Source organism: Rhincodon typus, chromosome 14 (genome assembly GCF_021869965.1).
Source record: "Rhincodon typus isolate 14 chromosome 14, sRhiTyp1.1, whole genome shotgun sequence".
In the NCBI taxonomy this organism is placed as follows: Eukaryota; Metazoa; Chordata; class Chondrichthyes; order Orectolobiformes; family Rhincodontidae; genus Rhincodon; species Rhincodon typus.
The window spans coordinates 47,280,283-47,298,613 of record NC_063345.1 but is presented as its reverse complement, the minus strand read 5'-3'; the positions used below and the strand labels follow the sequence as shown (position 1 = coordinate 47,298,613).

Here is an 18,331-nt window from a genome sequence, read left to right as displayed (position 1 = left end):
ACTGCGTTTATGTGGTGAGTCCAGTTGAGTTTCTGGTCAATGATCACCCCCAGGCTGTTGACAGTGCGGTATTCAGTGATGATAACACCATTGAATGTCAAGGGGCGGTGGTTAGATTGTCCCTTATTGGTGATGGTCATAGCCTGGTATTTGTGTGGCACCAATGTTACTTGCCACTTGTCAGCCCAAGCCTGGAAATTGTCCAGATTTGTTGTTTTTGGACATGGACTGTTTCAGTATCTGAGGAGTCATGAATGATGCTGAACATTGTGCAATCATCAGTGACCATCCGCACTTCCAAATGCATGGCAGCTAAGTATAATGTGTATAAATGTAAAGTTATGTACTTTCTAGCAAAAACAAGAAGACAGATTTTTGTCTAAATATTGATAGATTGAGCAAATATGAGGTGCAATGACTCCTGGATATCCTTGTACGCCAGTCTTTGAAAGTAAGCATACAGTTGGAGCAGGCTGTCAAGAAGGCAAGTGGTATGTTGGCCTTTGTAGCAAGAGGATTCGAGTACAGGAGCAGGGATGTTTTACATTAATTGTACACAGCCTTCGTGAAACCATACAGTGAGTACTGTGTGAAATTTTGGTCTTCTTATCTGAGGAATGATGTTCTGGGTGTGAGGGAGAGCAACAAAAGTTTACCAGACTGATTCCTGAGATGGCAGGACTAATGTATGAAGACCCACTGAATCTGTTACAATTATATTCACTGGAGTTTAGAAGAACGAGGCTGGATTTCATAAAAACTTACAAAATTCTAACAGAACTACACAGAATAAAAACAGGAAAGGTGTTCCTGATGACCAGGAATTCCATAACCAGGGATCACAGGCCATTTAAGACAGAGAAGAAATTTCTTTACTCAGTGATGAACCTGTGAAATTCTTTGCCATAGAAAGCAATTGATGCCAAAACATTGAATAATTTCATGGTGTTAGATATAGTTCTTAGAGCTAGAGGCTTCAAAGGGCATGAGGAGAAAGCAGGAACAGGTTATTGAGTTGGATGATCAGCCATGATCGTATTAAATGACGGAGCAGGCTTGAATGGCCTGCTCCTGCTCATATTTTGTACATTTCTACATTATATAAACAATTTTGACTCAGGAATTTAAAAGCGCAATTTCAAAGTTTGCAGACAACCTGAGATTGTGAGATGTAGTTTAGTAGAAAAGAGGACTGCAACAAATTAAGACACTTTAGAAACTTGAAGAATGTCTATATTTGGTAAATGAACTTCAATGTAGGTCAATGGGACATGGGTACATTTCGGTAAGAAGAACAATGAGGTCATATACTCATTGCACAATAAGTGTCCAGTGGAGTAGAGGGATTGAGTTGTACAGTGAAGTAAATCACTAAAAGTAGCAATGGTGATTAATATTGCCATAAAAAAGCAAACAAATACGAGGCTCATTCCAAAGGGATAGTACTGAAATACAGAGAAGTTATTTAAACTTGGTTTCTCACCAAGGTTATTCAAAGAAACAATATTCAAGTCATAGTCATAGAATTATACAGGGTGGAAACAGACCCTTCAGTCCAACCAGTTCATGTTGAGAACAGTTTTGTTGTCCAAATATTCTTTATTTCATTCAAGAGATGTAGGCATTGTGGCTCAGCCAGCAGTTATTGCCCATCCCGAGTTGTTCTCGAGAGGATGAGACAGTAAGCTGCTTACTTGAACGGCTGCATTTCATTGGAGTGTATGTACATACAAAGTGCTCTCAGTGAGGGAGTTCCAGGATTTTGACCCAGTGATACTGAATGAACAAAATATTTCCAAATCAGGACAGTAATGGAAAATGAGCAACATAAAGAGGCACTGGATAAGGTTCAAAATGATTTGTTAGTAGGATGCCAGGACTGTTACTCTCATCAGGAAGTACTTAACAGACTGGAGTTCTTTCTTGATAAAAGACAGATGTTTTGTGAACTGTTTGTGTCTTTTAAGGTTACAAAATGGTTTAATGGAGTGCACTTGGAATTCAGGTTTTCTACTTTTGTGTCAAACCAGCAGGGATCATCAATGAAAGATGGTTGTCAACAAACCAAGAGAGTTTCCAAGAATGACAGGTTTATCAAAGAATTGTTAGAATGTTGACATCACTACCATAAGGAGTATTTGAAGTGATTAGCACATCGGTAGTGAAGAGGAGTCAGATGAACACACGTTGGAGAAAGAAAGAAAAGGATATCTTGATAGCATTAAGTAAAAGTAAGTGTTAGGAGACTCATGTGGTCCATAATCACTGGCCTGGGCCTACTGGGTGGAATAGCTTTATTAAGCTGGATAAGAGTAAATAATACAATCATCAGCATCTTCTAAACTAGGTGTGGTACTTCCCCAACAAATGTTTCTATATTCCATGATGACTGATCACTTGCTTTAAATGTATAGTTGAGTTGCAGGTGTTTGTATGGAAGATAATGTGATCATATGAGGTGACCTACAATGTTGTTATTGTAGACTGGGAATGTCAGACTTGATTGATATGCGGTTTTATTTCAGCAACAGGAAGAATCTAGATGAGAAGAAATTTCTTCACCCGAGAGTGGTGAGCCTTTAGAATTCTCTGCCACATTAATCACTGGAGGCCAAAACACTGAATATTTTCAAGAAGGAGTTAGATTTGGTTCTCAGGATCAAAGGTATGGGGAGAAAACAGGAACAGGGTACTGAGTTGGACAATCAGCCATGATTGTATTGAATGGTGGAGCAGGGCTTGAAAGGCTGAATGACCTACTTTTGCTCCTATTTTCTATGTTTCAATGTAACCACAAAGTACTTGTGCCAGCAACCTTTGGGTACAGCAGAGAGAAAGAAAATAAATCCGTAACAGCAGAACTGAAAGCTTACTCTCTTTCTTCCACTCAGTAAAACAAACTGGAGAAACTATTCAATGAGAACTCAAAAGATATCTACAAATTTCATTCTTGCTGATGGTAAAGTCATCAGACAAACAATCAGGGTATCAGGTTCAAACCTAACACCTCACAAACTTTTAAATTTGTAGCCTTTATGCAATCTGTCTGTATTGGACACTGTCCCCTTTTTAAACCTTATACCTGTGCTTGTGTGCGTTTGATGTCACATTTTATTCTTTTCTCTGGGTTACTGAGCTATAAAATTCCTCTTAACTTCATTCAAGAAAACCTTCTATTTGTTCTGTAATTTGAATGAAAACTGCATTTTAAGTGATGTGTGAAATCACTGCATGCTAAAAAAATTAAAAACCTTTGTTGTGGTTGGCCAAGGTGGGGTTAAAAAATGGTGTAACATAGGACAGGCTCACTATCCTCGAATTTCTACATTCTGCAGTCTTGACACAAAACCTAGTTTGCCATATTTCAGTCTTACATTTACAGATGAAAATGTACATGTTCTGTATTAGCCTTAAAGCTAAATAGTTTAGCCATTGGAAATAACGAACCACTAAAAACACCAATGAATAAACTTATCTGCAACTTACTTGCAATACTCCACACTCTGTGCTCACTAAAAGATCACATTTTAAGCTTTGCTCTCCTGTCTGGTGTTTGATCCCTGACTCCCAACAGCCTGTTTCTCCTCAGACGACATGTCCATCCTGGGCCTCCTGCAGTGCCACAACGATGCCACCCGAAGGTTGCAGGAACAGCAACTCATATTCCGCTTGGGAACCCTGCAGCCCAATGGTATCAATGTGGATTTCACAAGTTTCAAAATCTCCCCTCCCCCCACCGCATCCCAAAACCAGTCCAACTCGTCCCTGCCTCCCTAACCTGTTCTTCCTCCCACCTATCCCCTCCTCCCACCCCAAGCCGCACCTCCATCTCCTACCGACCAACCTCATCCCGCCCCCTTGACCTGTCCGTCCTCCCTGGACTGACCTATCCCCTTCCTAACTCCCTACCTACACTCACCTTTCCTGGCCCCATCCCCGCCTCTTCAGCCTCTCTGCTCCTATGATGCTGCTTGGCCTGCTGTGTTCATCCAGCCCTGCACCTTGTTGTCTCGGATTCTCCAGCATCTGCAGTTCCTACTATCTCTGAGCCTGTTTCTTCTTGTGGCTTTCATTCACTGTTTCAATCCGCTAATCAACTTCCTGAGATAAACTTGAGGCTGGATTTCACCAGCCGAAAGGCTGCTACTCAAAAATCTTGCTCTTTTTGAAACGTGGTTTAGGTTTTTTTAAATCTTTGATCCTTACCTTATCTTAGTCTTTGTTTATGAAGACAATTACATTTTTGTCTGTTTCAAGCTACTTACTTAAAAATACCAGCTTACATAATGGCAAGAAATGTCTGCTCCCCGGGATGGCAATCTTGGGGGCAGGAAGGGCATTTAATTAGGGAGGGTAGTAAACCATAATGTTGCTGCCTTCTCACCTCCACCAGAATTAAATTCTGGGAAAGACTGTTCATGGTCTACGTTCTGGTCCTTCCATCAACTGTAAATGGCCAGTGAAGGACCGCTGAACGGCTTCATCTCACCATCGCTTGGATTAAATCAGCTGCAGGTTGAACTGACGCCATGTAGGGTTCACAACAGCTGCTACCCTAGGGCAGCTTATCGCACAGAAACACAGAAACTAGGAGCAAGAGTAGGTCATTTGGCCCTTCAAGCCTGCTCTACCATTCAATATGACCAATGCCGGATTCCCACTTTCTCTCCTTGATGCTTTTAAAATCCAAAAATGTATCTATCACTTTCTTGAATGTACTCAAGTGACCTGGCCTCCACAGCCTTCTGTGGTAGAGAATTCCATAAATTCCCTATTCTTGGAGTGAAGAATTTTTTTCCTCATTTCAGCACTAAATGGCCTACCCCATATGCTGAAACTGCGACTCCTGGTTCTGTACTCCTCAACCACGAAAAACATCCTCCCTGCATTTAGTCTGCTAGCACCCCCTAGTTAGAATTTTATAAATTTCAATCAGATTCCCTGTCATTCTTCTAAACCCTAGCAAATAAAGGCCCAGTCGAACCAACCTTTTCTTATAGGACAGTCCTGCCAGCTCTAGTGTTAGCCTTGTAAACCTCCACAGCAGTGTCTCAAATGGCAAGGGTGACATCTCTTAGATAGGGAGACCATAACTGCATGTAATACTCCAGGTGTAGTCTCATCAAAGCCCTGTAAGACTGCAGTAAGAAACCTCTACCTTGAATCCTCTTACAACAAAGGCCAATATACTCATTAGCCTTCCTAATTGCTTGCTGCACCTACCTGTCTACTTTCATTGACTGGTATATAAGGACACTCAGATCCCTTTGTTCATCCACATTTCAAATATATGATTATTTAAATAATACTGTCTTTCTGTTTTTCACACTAAAGTGTATAATTTCACATTTAACCATGTCCTGCAACCGCCGTATGCTTGCCCATTCACTCAACTTTTCTAAATAACCTTGAAGCCTCCTTTCATCCTTCTCACAACTTATAATCCTTCCCAGATTTGATTTATCAGCAAACTTGGAAATGTTGCATTTGGTTCCATCTTTCAGGTAACTTATACAGATCATGAATAGCTGCAGCCCAAACACTGATTCTTGGTGTACCCCACTAGGCACTGTCTGCCACTCAGTTAAAAGACCCATTTATTCCCACTCTGTTTCCTGTTTGTCAATAATTCTCAATTCACGCATATCATATATAAAGGTAAAGTCGCTATAGTCCTAGCAGACCATACGGCTGCTCTCTCATTCGAAAGAGATGACTGGTGGTAGGTTAACCTGAGGGTCACTAAACCTCAGGTGAGGGGAAAAGTTGAGGAGATACTGCAATTGAACTCAGTGTAGGCAACACTCTGCATTGCAAACCAGCTCTCCAGCCAAGTGAGCTAACTGACCCCCTATGTTTTATATATAATAGAAGTATGGTATATATATCATCCATATTACCCCCATCCCATATACTTTCATTTTGCCTAAGAAACTCTTATGTTGGAACTTATCAAAAACCTTTTGAAAATCCAAATACATCATATTTACTGGTTCATCCTTATCTATTCCATTAGTCACATTGTAGGAAGGTGAAGCAGTCAGCACCTGTTCAGGAAACTGCCCTTATATAGGGATATGCCCATTAGGAGCAAGCCACTGCCCTCTCCTTACAACCCCCAACCCCTGCTATCATTACTTAGCTCAGTCTTAGGTCCACCATGATGCTGGAGAATCAGGGGTGCACTTTTAGCAGAAGTCACTGCCTCCTCCCTACGCCAGCCTCTGATTGGCCTGTATATCTCCCTGAGCAGGACTTCTGTCCCTGGGTCTTGATTCTATGGGAGGACCTGCAGATGGCCTTACCACTGCCTGATTGGTGTGTTCACCCTGGAAGAGAAGGTATAGATGTCTCAGTGGCTCTCCAGCTATCAAGTGAGACCCTTGAAGCCCCAATAAGATTCCACCCAAATTTCTAAAAGACACAACACAATTTTCAATACTTATTGCCTCTAACTTACAGAAATCATTACAAGTGTCATAGGTGAAAGAAAATACCTCCTTCTCCCTGTGCACCAAATCCGACTTCCACCTAATTCTAAACTTTGCAGTTTGTTCATAATCCACTCAACTGTAACTGTAATCTGCAGTTACAATGTAATGCAAGAAATATTTTTACCTTAAATTGTTTTGAGTCACATTCATGTTACCATCATCATCATAGTTTATCATAGAATCCCTACAGTGTGGAAACAGGCCCTTCAGCCCAACAAGTCCACACGGACCCTCAGAGCATCCCACCCAGAACCGTCCGCATAACCCACCTAATCAACACATCCCTGAACGTTACAGGCAACTTAGCACAGCCAATCCACCTAGCCTGCACATCTTTGGACTTTGGGAGGAAACAGCAGCACCCAGAGGAAACCCATGCAGACATGGGGAGAATGTGCAAACTCCACACAGACAGTCACCTGAGAGTGGAATCGAACCCGGGTCCCTGGTGCTGTGAGGCAGCCGTGCTAACCACTGAGCCACCGTGCCACCCTAGGTTACAGTAAATATCCTCAATCAGGCAATGGCTTACAGCTGATTTACTGTTAACAACTAATCACATTTGCACAAAGGAAGAAATTAGTTGACACGGCATTGCTATGTCGGCCTACCATGAATCCCAGCAGCAAGCAGTGCTTCAGGCCATCACCAGCATAAATTTCGTTACTGATTTTAACGAGGAAAACCGTGCAGCTCTACACAAACAAATTTCTCCTTCTAAATGTTAAAACTAAATTTTAATCTGACTACTCACCAAATTCTCAACTTTCCACTATGTTCACAGTGCACTCAGTTCATATTGCAATGTGTGATTAAGCTCTGCGCTGTCGCTGAATGACAATTTTGATGCTATAATAATACACATTTGGAATTAAATTAAGATACTCAGCTGTCCATAATGATAGTTCAGGAGCTGGTACAACTGTGTCAATTGAGATGGGACAATTCAGAAATGACCCACTTGCAGTTTCCCTACTTTGACCTATTCTATATCACAGAGCAGTCAGTTATCCACTAAGGAATGCAAAGACAACCAAAATGTTTATGTAGCTTTTTGTCTCATAAAATCAAGATGGGCAATACATTTGAAAATTTTTTCATTAATCTTTAAATGAAGTTTACAATTTAGGAATTGTTCAACTTCATGCCGTTTATTTTGATATATTTCACCAACATACAGAATTTAAAAAAAATACAATTTACAATAGTTTTTCTTTGAATGATGAATAATGGTAAGCCATAGTTACTTTTACAAGACAGAAGTGATGTGAATAAAAGAGTAACCCTGAAATATTCATCTTTGTAGCCAGTGAAAATAATACTACCGAAGGGCTGCCAGCAGGCTGTTCATTCCTTGTTACAATTGGTCTGGGGCTTCAGAAAGAAGAAATGATTCAGTTTCTTAACAAAAGTACAGATATAGTGACAACTGAAAATAAATATATTTTACTTCTTTCCCTCAACCATGATGATGTGGTAACCAAATTTAGTTTTGATAGGGGAATCCGTGTAAATGGGTTTGTCTGTTGTACTGTTGGACAGAGCAAAAGCAGCTTCTTGGAAGGGTCCCACCATTGAACCTCTGGTCATCCATCCCAAATCGCCCTAAGAGGGAGAACAATAATTTTCAATTTGTTTGCAAACTGGAGAAAGAAAACATTTCTCTACACTGTGTTATAAGTCTTGCACGCAGCAAAGACATGCAGTTTGCTACAACTTTTAAATGAACTGCATTTGTTGCTGAATTATAAAAACAATATTAAATCAAGGACTGGATTGTAATGATTTGATTTAAAGGCATTCCACAACCTGGAGCTATACTTGGGTGGGAATATATCAGCTTTCGCAACAAGTTTTTAACATGGCACTGATGGAATATTGCATTTGTTCAATTAGTTTAAGGCATCATCGTAACAGAATGAGACCACTGGGAAATGGGAAAACGTGGCAAATCTGTCCTAGCAAATTTATAGGATAAACTTAACTGATAATATTTCAACTAATAAACTCATTCAAATGAAAACATTCTTCGGTTGTTCAAGTGAAAGAATACGATTTTGTTTGAACCTGGTCAAAATTTGGAAGATAGTAAATGCAAACTCCTGATAAACCAACCCATAAGCAGTTCATATTGAACACATACTTGCTCCTTCAACAGCAGCGTGAACACTACCAAATTGCCTCAAGGTAATTACGTAATGAATCCAGACATCTCTATTTTAATAAACAAGTCAACAGTTGTTCAAAATCTATTTTTATCATGGAACCATATACGTTTAATGAAATGCCACAGGAAGTAACGTCAAGCAGATAAAGATTACAGCCAATTTGCATTGAGCAAAAAGTCACCGAGTGCAGAAATAATGACAGTACAAGAACTGCACAAAGTATCATGACTAGGAATCAATGCAGTGAGGTGACTCCTTCAGCACATTTACAGTTTGTACTTAAATAAAAACAGGAAATGCTGGAGAAACTCAGCAGGTCTGGCAGCATCTGTGGCGACAGAAACCAAGTTAACGCTTTGAGTCCAATGACTCTTCTTCAGAACGTCACTAAACTTCAAATGTTAAATCTGATCTCGCTTCACAGAATCTGCCAGACCTGCTGAATTTCTACATTTTTTTGTTTATATTTCAGATTTCCAGCATCTATGTATTTGCTTTTACATGAGCTGCTACTTACTCCTTGCCTGGCTTTGTCTTCACTGTATTGGCTAGCCACTTCATTAAATTTCATGCCAGATTTCAACTTCTCCATAGCTTCCATGATTTTACTGTGCTTTTCACAGAGAATATGCCTCACCTGAAACACAATAATTCAATATGAATGGTGTCCAATAGATGAGACCCATCAGGCTTTTTTGAAAGATGCTTGAATTTCTAGACAAAAATAAATTGAAGCCAAAACTTCTTCAAACATACCACTTAATGTGTACTAAGGCTCATGGAACAAGAAAGTTGAGGTGTGAAATCCAATTTGTATGAAGTTAGCTGATCTCCCCGACGGTAATACTAAGAATGTCATAATTATTCTTGGTGCTCCAAGGTCATGGAGGAAAAAATATCAGCCAAAGTTCTTGCCTCTGATCACTACTCTATAACCTTTAATACTAAATAAGCATTACATAAGTACATGTATTGAGATGTTGGAGGAGAACAGAATTTGCTAAATGCTGATGTCTCTAACACTGAACAGTTAAAACACCAATGGATGAGTCACGAAGACCTGATATATCGATGCAACAACCAATATCTTCAAGACAGCAAAGTGTTGTTCAAGGATGACTTTCAATAGATGGCAACAAGGTAGCTGCTCTGCTACTTACGTAACCCTGAGCCAGCATCAGGTTGTCTACGAATGATTTAGCATGAGGTTCCCCACGAACATGCTGTGGTTTACAGGAGAGAAGAGATATAAAGGAAAAACTAAACCCAGTGACTTAAGTGTGTTATGCTTCTGTTCAAAATAGGTCAGGGTACCACAGATTTCAATAAGAGTTGGTGGAAAGAAAGATCTGCATGTATATTGCATCCTTCATGATCATCAGATGTCATAAAATCCATTACCAGTCAAATGGAGTACTTTCTCATAGTGAAGTCTGTGTTACAATGAAGGAAAGGTTGCAGCTAATATTAACATAGAAATGTGATAAAGACGACAAAAGTAATCTGTTTCTTATGAAGTTATCTGAGGGACAAATTTTAGCTAAGACAGGAGGAATAAATCCTCTGCTCTTCTTCAAAACAGTATCATGGGATGTAGACATCACTGGTTAATCAGCATAAACTGTCCATCCCTAAATACCTTTGAAGTATATATCTTCTTAGGTCATTTCAGAGGACAGTTGTGAGTCAACAACATTGCTGAGAGTCTGGAGTCACATGCAGGCCACAAAAAATTAAGGATGACAGATTTCCTTCCCTACATTTGTGTGCCAGATGAGTATTTGTGACAACCAACAATTGCTACATATTTACCATCAGACTGGCAGTTTTTAATTTCAGACTTTTTCATTTTTTTAATGAATTTAATATTCAGCACCTGACATGGTGGAATTCATCTGGGACTTTGGATTACTGACCTACTGATATTACCATTCTGCTACTGCCTCCACCTTCAAAAGACAAAGGGTCTTTGTTGACTGTCTCATGTGAAAGAGGCCACCTTTGACTGTGCAGCACCCGGTCAGTACTACAATCTGTCAGTCTACATTGTTGCAAACAAATCCTGGAATGGGACTTGAGCTACAAACTTTGACTCAACTGTGAACACTTTACCAACTGAGCCATATTCGTTATACCTACAAAGTTGGGTCAAACAAAATTTTTAATTAGCAAGTTGCAGGACAACATGTAGGAATCTTATCCATCTCATTTCCCCTTGTGACCACATCATACTGTACGTCGTGTGACCAATAATTCACATAACTACTTGCTTCCTGTAAGTTTTGTCCAACATCTTCCTATAGTAATAGAATTATTCTAATTAAATGGTACCATATAAAGGAATGCGCATTTATAAATGCTTCAACTTGTTGCTCCCTGTCAGAGCAGAAGCAATATCACAAGAAAACAGGTGATTGGTCAGTATTTTTTCCATGTCTCTCGATTGGCCATGCGGTTAAAATCAGGAGACATTATTACAGCTGAAAATACAGTTAAGAAACTCATTTTTAGAATATTTTAACATCCAAATTAATTGATGAAACTGCACAGAGATGGCTGAGCAGGTGATCTGTTGCAGCTGTAATCTATGGGATTTAGTGCATGCTGATACAATCCACAGTGACCATTCCTGCAACAAAAGCTGCTTAAGGAACTTTGACTCGGAGTTGATGAGCTGAAGTCCGAGCTGTAGACATTGCGACACATCAGGGAGAGGGACAGGGAGAGGTAACTGAAGACTGTATTTCAGAAGGCAGTTACATGCCTTTGATTAATTAAATCAGATTTGATTTGTGGGCAGGGACAAGTGAGTATGAATGTGAATGAGGCAGGCATGGAGATCTGGAATTTAGCTTTGGAGGAAACTCAGCAGGGCTTTGTCCAAAAAGTAAGAAGTTCTTGTTCCCAGTGTCGATGAGGGAACAGACGACAGAGACAATGAGTAAAGTGACACAGAAACAAGGTCCAGAGAAGCATTCAAGTGGGGGAGAAAAGAAAAATGTCGTAGCATTGGGAATTACTTTGTCTGGGGAATAGATAATGTTCCCTGCAGCAAAGACAGAGAATGCTCCAAAGACAGTGTTGACCAACTGGTGCCAAGATTCAGCATATTTCTTTTGGGCTGGAGAGGAACATGGAATGGGAGAGGAAGGATCCAGTTATTGTGGTCCATATCAGTACCAATCACAGGTAGGACTAAGACAAAGGTTCTACTGAGGGATTATGAGCAGTTCAGGGATAAATGATAAAGCACAACTACAAACCTAATAATCTCAGGATTACTACCTGAGTCACATGCAAATTTGCGTAGGGTAAATAAGATTAAAGAAGTAAATCCGTGGCTCAACGATTGGTGTGGGAGAAATGGTTTCTGATTCTTGGGGCACTAACACTAGCACTGGGGATCATGAGAGCTATTCAGTTGGGCTGGATTTCATTTGAATTATAAGAGTACACCAGAGATTGGAACCACAGCAAGTATTAAAAGTAAATAGTCAAAGCTTAGGGCTTCTTATCTAAATGCACGCAGCATTTTTCACAACATACATGAGTTGATGAAACAAATAAAAATATATGAACTTGATAGATATTATTGAGACACAACTGCAGGGTGACCAGGATGAGGAACTCAATACTCAAGGGCATTCAACATTCTGCAGGAAAAGGCAAAAAGGAAACGAAAGTGGGGTAATATAGTTAATAAAGGAAGATAATAATGTGAGTAGTGATGCAAGTCCAGAAGATCATAATGTGAAATTAGTTTGTGGAAGTAAGGAATGGCAAGGGAAAGAAGTCACGAATGGGAGTAGTCGACAGGTCTCAAAGAGTGGCTCAATGTAGGATAATGTATAAATCAGGAACTAATACAGGTGTGTGACAATTGTCACAGGGTACTTATAATCTGGCTGAACAAATCAGACTGGCAAGGGTCATATGGAATTTGTTGACTGTATCAGCAATTGTTTCTTAGAACAATATGTTACAGGCCTAGCTGGGAACAGGCTATTTTAGATCTAGTAATGTGTAATGAGACATCATTAATAACAGATCTCATAGTTAAGGATATGTTTTGTGTTAGTAATCACAACATGACAGAATTTCAAATTCAGTTTGAGGGACAGCAACTCGGGCCTCATACCACTATCCTGAACTTAAAAATAGTAAGAAGAAGAAAGAGTGGTCTAAAGTGGACTGGGAAGATAGTCTAAGGGAAAAGCCAGTGGATGAGCTGTGGCAGACATTTAAGCAGATATTTCAAATCGCTTAGCAAAAATTAATTCTGTTCATAAAGAGGGACTCGATGAGAAGGATGAACATCCATAGTTAACAAATGCAATCAAGGAGAGTATCCAACCAAAAACCAAGGCTTACGAAGCAGCAAAAACTAATATTGGCTGAAGAACTGGGACTTATTTTCCCAAGCAACTTACACTGGATGGCTAAAAACTAATAAAGAAGGAGAAAATTTATTATGGAAATGAATCGGCAATAAATACAAAACAAACAGCAAGAGCATCTACTGGTGTATAAAAAAACGAGCAGTTAAAGTAAGTTTGGAACCCTTGGAGGATGCAACAGGGTGATTAAGAACGGGGAACAGGGACATGGCAGAGGAATATTTTACGTGCGTCTTCATATACTGGATGACACTATAAACATTCCAAAGACACCACATAAACAAGATGCTATTTGGAAGACAGATCTTGTAACAGTCTATCACAAGGGACAAATTAATTAGACTAAAGGCGGATAAGTAGCCAGGACCTAATGCCCTGCACTCTAGGGTTTGAAAGGAAAAGGCAAAGGTTTTAAAGGCATTGGTCAAAATATTTCTGAACTCTCTAGATTCCATAAGGGTTTGAGGGGATTGGGAAATGGCTAATGTGAAGCCCCCATTCAAGAAGGGAGGGAGACACAAAGAGTGAAACCATAGGCTGATAGTATTATTTTCCCAAAGACAAATGTTAGACTGTTTGTTATTAAGAAAGAAATAGCAGGACAATTAGAAAAGCTTAACGCAATCAAACAGAAGCAACACAGTTTTGTGAAGGGGTAAGCATGCAATCAAGTCGCTTGACTCGTCGCTGGAACAATCAGAGTTAATAATGGGGAACTGGTAGGTGTAGTATATTTGGATTTCCAGAATGCATTCAATTAGTGTCACATTACAGGTTATTGCACAAGGGCGCAGTACTGGGGGTAATGTACTAGCATGTAATGAAGATTGGTTAACACACAGAAGATAGTGTCAGAATTAATGATTTTTTTTTCAGGTTGGGAAGATGCAACTAGTGGAATGCCATAAAGATCAGTCCTAGACCCTCAATTGTTTACTATGATATTGTCAACTTGGAGGAGAGGCAGAGTGTAAAGTTTCCAAATTTGCTGATGATATAAAAATATGGAGGACATGTTGAGATATGGACATGCGGGATTTACAAGGGGATATAGATATAAAAGTAAATACTGTGGATGCTTGAAATCTGAAACAAACCCAGATTTTGGAAAAACTCAGCACGTCTGGCAGCATCTGTGGAAAGAGAACCAAGTTAATGTTTCAAGCCTGGTATAACTCTTTCTGGTTGAGTAAGTCCGCAAAACTTGCCAGATTGAGTTTAATGTATGAAAGTGTGAGATTATTGGAATTTTGGCCTTTGTGCCAGACGGGATTGGATCTTAAAAGTAGGGAAGTCTTGTTACAACTATATCGGGTATTTGTGAGTCCATACCTAGGCTACTGTGTATAGTTTTGGTTCTTGTGTTTAGAAAACATAAACTGGTGTTAGAAGCAGTCCAAACTTGATTAATTAGGCTGATTCCTGAGATGAAGAGGTTTATTTATCAGGAATGGCTGAACAGGTGAGGCTTTTATTTGCTAGCATTTAGTAGAATGATCTTATTAAAACATACAAGTTACAGAAGAAGAGGGCCTATATTTAAAAATGAGATACAATACAATTTATTTTCCTGATGGTAGTGAATGTCTAGAATTTCTACACCCTAGAGAGTTGTGATGGCTGGATCACTAAAAATATTTAAAGTGAAGGTAGATGAATGTGTGAAATATCAGGGATCTGAGGGCTGTCACAAAAGCCTTGCACAAATCACCCATGATCTTATTGAATGCTGAGGTAAGTTTGAGGGGCAAAATGGCCGACTCCTGTCCCTATTTCCTATCTTGTACCAATCAATTATAGAGTATTTTCACACTAATTCCCTGCCTAAGTATATTAATATAATCTAATTCTGATTCTTTGAAGTTGTTCTTGTAATGAAATTTAAGTATCTAACAATTTGGCCTAACTATTATAAAGATGCAGGAAAGTGAGAATTCAGTGCTCACAATTTGAAATAATCAGATACTTCTACTAAAAGCAAACTGCAATATATTATTACACCAATAACATAAGAAAATACTTTGCTTTTGCTCCTTCTTGGGCTAAGGGCATCGCTGGCAAGCCCAACATTCGCTGCCATTCCTATTGCCCTTGAACTGAGTGACTTTCTAGACCATTTTCAGAGGGTAATTACAATTCATCCATTTTGTTGTGGGTCTGACATCACATGTAGTCTAAATCAGGAATGGATGGCAGACTTTCCTCATGAGTGACACCAAAGGATGTTAGTGAACCGAATCTGTCTCAACAATAGTTGATGATAGCTGTCATGAGACCCTTACTGAGAGTAGGTTCACTTTCCAAATTTATTAATTTACTTTAAATTCCACCAGCTGCTGTAGTGGGATTTGAACACATGCCCCTTTTGCATTATCATGGTTCTGTGGATTTCTCATCCAGTGACATCATATCACGTTACCACCTTGCACAGCATAGGATTCACATCAAAAGATCTTAAAATAATATATAAGGCAGTTTTTTTGAAAATCTGTTTTGCAGTCAGACTGAGGAATTACTCTGCCAAAAACATTAACGTTAATCAATGAAGTTGCTACTGATTGAGAGAATAATGCTTACTCTGCTATCAGAGCGGTCTTCAACCATTCCTCGTTTTAAAAATGCATTCTCAACAAACATCATAAAGCATCAGGAAACTCAGGATTCATTTGAACATCTAATTTGACATCTGCCTAGATTATATACTTATTCCTTACGTGATTTTTGAACTAATAATCTACAACATGAAGGTATAAGGGAGTTGCCAAAGAAGCTAATTTACACTCTGATCGCTTACCTTCACTGCATTACCCCCTTTGGATCCTTTTTCTTTCTTATCAGTACTATCACCACTGGCTGCAGCACCTTAAATATACAAAAATGGAATATGTTTCTTTATTTTTAAAGTAAATGCACTGGTGATCCATAATCCACGATATTCCACTCATGGCTGCATGAAATAGAGCTTCAGCTATATTGTTTTTGGAATATTTGACTACAGTATTAAAAAACTAAGATTTGATTCCCCAAAAAGAATAAACAATAACAAAACCAAAATGCAGCAGTTGCTGGAAATCTGAAATAAAAACATAAAGTGCATGTCTGGCAGCATTTTTAGAGAAGGAAACAGAGTTAATGCTTCGAATCCAGTATGATTCTTCCCTCGAACAGATTCAAAAAGAGTTCTGAAAAGTTACAAAGAAGAGTCAGATTGCACTTGAAACACTAACTCTATTTCTCTCTCCACAGATGTTGCCAAATCTACTAGGTTTCTCAACCACCTTCTGTTTTTACTAACATAATAACTTGCTCACTGATCTCAAAAATAAGGAAGTTATGCTTCAGTTATACAGGACACTTGTGAGGCTACATCTGGAGTTCTGTGTGTTGGCCTCCATGTTTAAGGGAAGATGCAAATGAAATGGAAGCAATTCAGAGAAGATTCATTAGATGGATTCTCTTATGAAGAAGGTTTGGTCTGGCAAGTCTTGTATCTCCTAGAGTTTACAAGAGTAAGAGACAACTTGATTGAAACATTTGAGGTCCCAAGGGGTCTTGATAGAGTGGATACACAGATGTTTCCTCTTGTGGGAGAATCTAGAACTAGGGACAACTATTTTAAAAAAAAAGGTGTTGCCCATACAAGATGAAGATGACACGATTTTTTTTTCCTCTTGGAGGGTAATTAGTCTTTGGAACTCTCTTCCTCAAAACGCTAGGGAAGCAGAGCCCTTGAATATTTTTCAGTAAAGATGGATAGATCTTAGAGTAAAGGGAAGACCTTTTAGAACAGAGATGAGGAGGAACTTCTTCAGCCGGAGAGTGGTGAATCTGTGGAACTCACTGCCTCAGAAGGCTGTGGAGGCCAAGTCATTGAGTATTTTTAAGACAGAGTTAGATAGGTTCTTGATTGTCAAAGGTTAAGGGGAGAAAGCAGGAGAAAGGGGTTGAGAAACTTATCAGCCATGATTGAATGGTGGAACAGACGCGATGAGCTGAATGGCCTAATTTCTGCTCCAACGTCTTATGGTCTAGATAATTAATATGTGGGTGAAAGGTCATTGGGAGTAGACAGGATTGTGGTTTGAGATTGCAATCAGATCAGGCATGATTTTATGATGGTGGAGCACATTTGTGCAGCCAGGTGGCCTACTTCTTCTCATAATTTCTATGTTTGTATGGTGTATGAAATATATGTATATCCAGTTCAAAGTGGTAAAGAGTACCGATGCTACAACTGGCATTACACTACGATGTGAGTAGATTTTCAAGTGTGTGGGTTTACTCCAGCATTTAAAAGACACAAGATCCAAAGTTTTTGAGAAAATTTGTAGCTCGGGCCGTGGATGAGGTTGTAGTCTTGCTTGCCGTGCCGGTGTGTCAGCAAGACAGACTGTCAAAAAATGAAGCCAGAGGGATTCAACACACCCCGCTTCTATGGACTCCCCAAGGTACACAAGGCAGGGGTCCCCCTCAGACCCACTGTCTCACTACCAGGCACACCAATATGTAGACTAGCCAAAGAACTACAACAGAAACTTAAACACTTAGTTGACAACACTAGCTACTCCATTCACTCCTCCCAGAATTCCTCAACAACATCAAGGACACCAGAATAGAAGAGAAGATAATGGTATCCTTTGACATAACAGCACTATTTACATCCATAAACATCGACCTAGCCAAAAGGACAATGGCCACACGGCTGGACAAATCAGGAAGGCAGGCACCCCGCGTCATCGACAGCATCAACAAGGACAGCAGCCTGAAACGACTGGATCTGTGCCTCACAACCCACTTCACCTTCAACAGCCATATATTTAAACAAATCAGTGCAACAACCAATGGGATTCCCAATATCAGGACTGATAGCAGAAGCTGTAATGCAAAGATCAGAACAGACAGCGCTCCCCACCATCCAAACCAAATTCTGAGTCCACTATGTAGATGACACCTTTGTGATTATCAAACGCACAAGACTGGAAGAAACCCACTGACACATCCTCACCAGAATAAAATTTACAAAAGAAGAGAACCACAACTGACTACCCTTCCTAGGTATAATGGTGGATCGCAAGAACAACAGGGAACTCCAGACTAGTGTATACAGAAAGACAGGACATATGGAGCAGATACTTAATTCACCAGCAACCATCCCAACACCCATAAACGGAGCTGCATCAGGACATGATTCAAATGGATCACAACACACTGCAGCAATCCAGAATTGCGCAAAGCAGAACAGGAGCATTTACAAGGAGTTTTTAAAAGGAAT

The 18,331-nt window shown here is 39.6% G+C and overlaps 1 protein-coding gene across 1 annotated transcript in view; it reads right to left on the bottom strand.

Moving 5' to 3' along the window:
• Positions 1-7,629: 7,629 nt before the first annotated feature.
• The window catches only part of pin4 (protein (peptidylprolyl cis/trans isomerase) NIMA-interacting, 4 (parvulin)), a 31,279-nt gene continuing 20,577 nt past the window's right edge, over positions 7,630-18,331 (bottom strand). The window contains exons 7-9 of the mRNA XM_048605331.1: positions 15,854-15,924; positions 9,180-9,299; positions 7,630-8,099 (exon numbers count right to left, since the gene is read on the bottom strand). Of these exons, the coding sequence (XP_048461288.1) occupies positions 7,941-8,099; positions 9,180-9,299; positions 15,854-15,924 (350 nt within the window). The 3' untranslated portion in view covers positions 7,630-7,940. The remainder of the gene's footprint in view (positions 8,100-9,179; positions 9,300-15,853; positions 15,925-18,331) is intronic.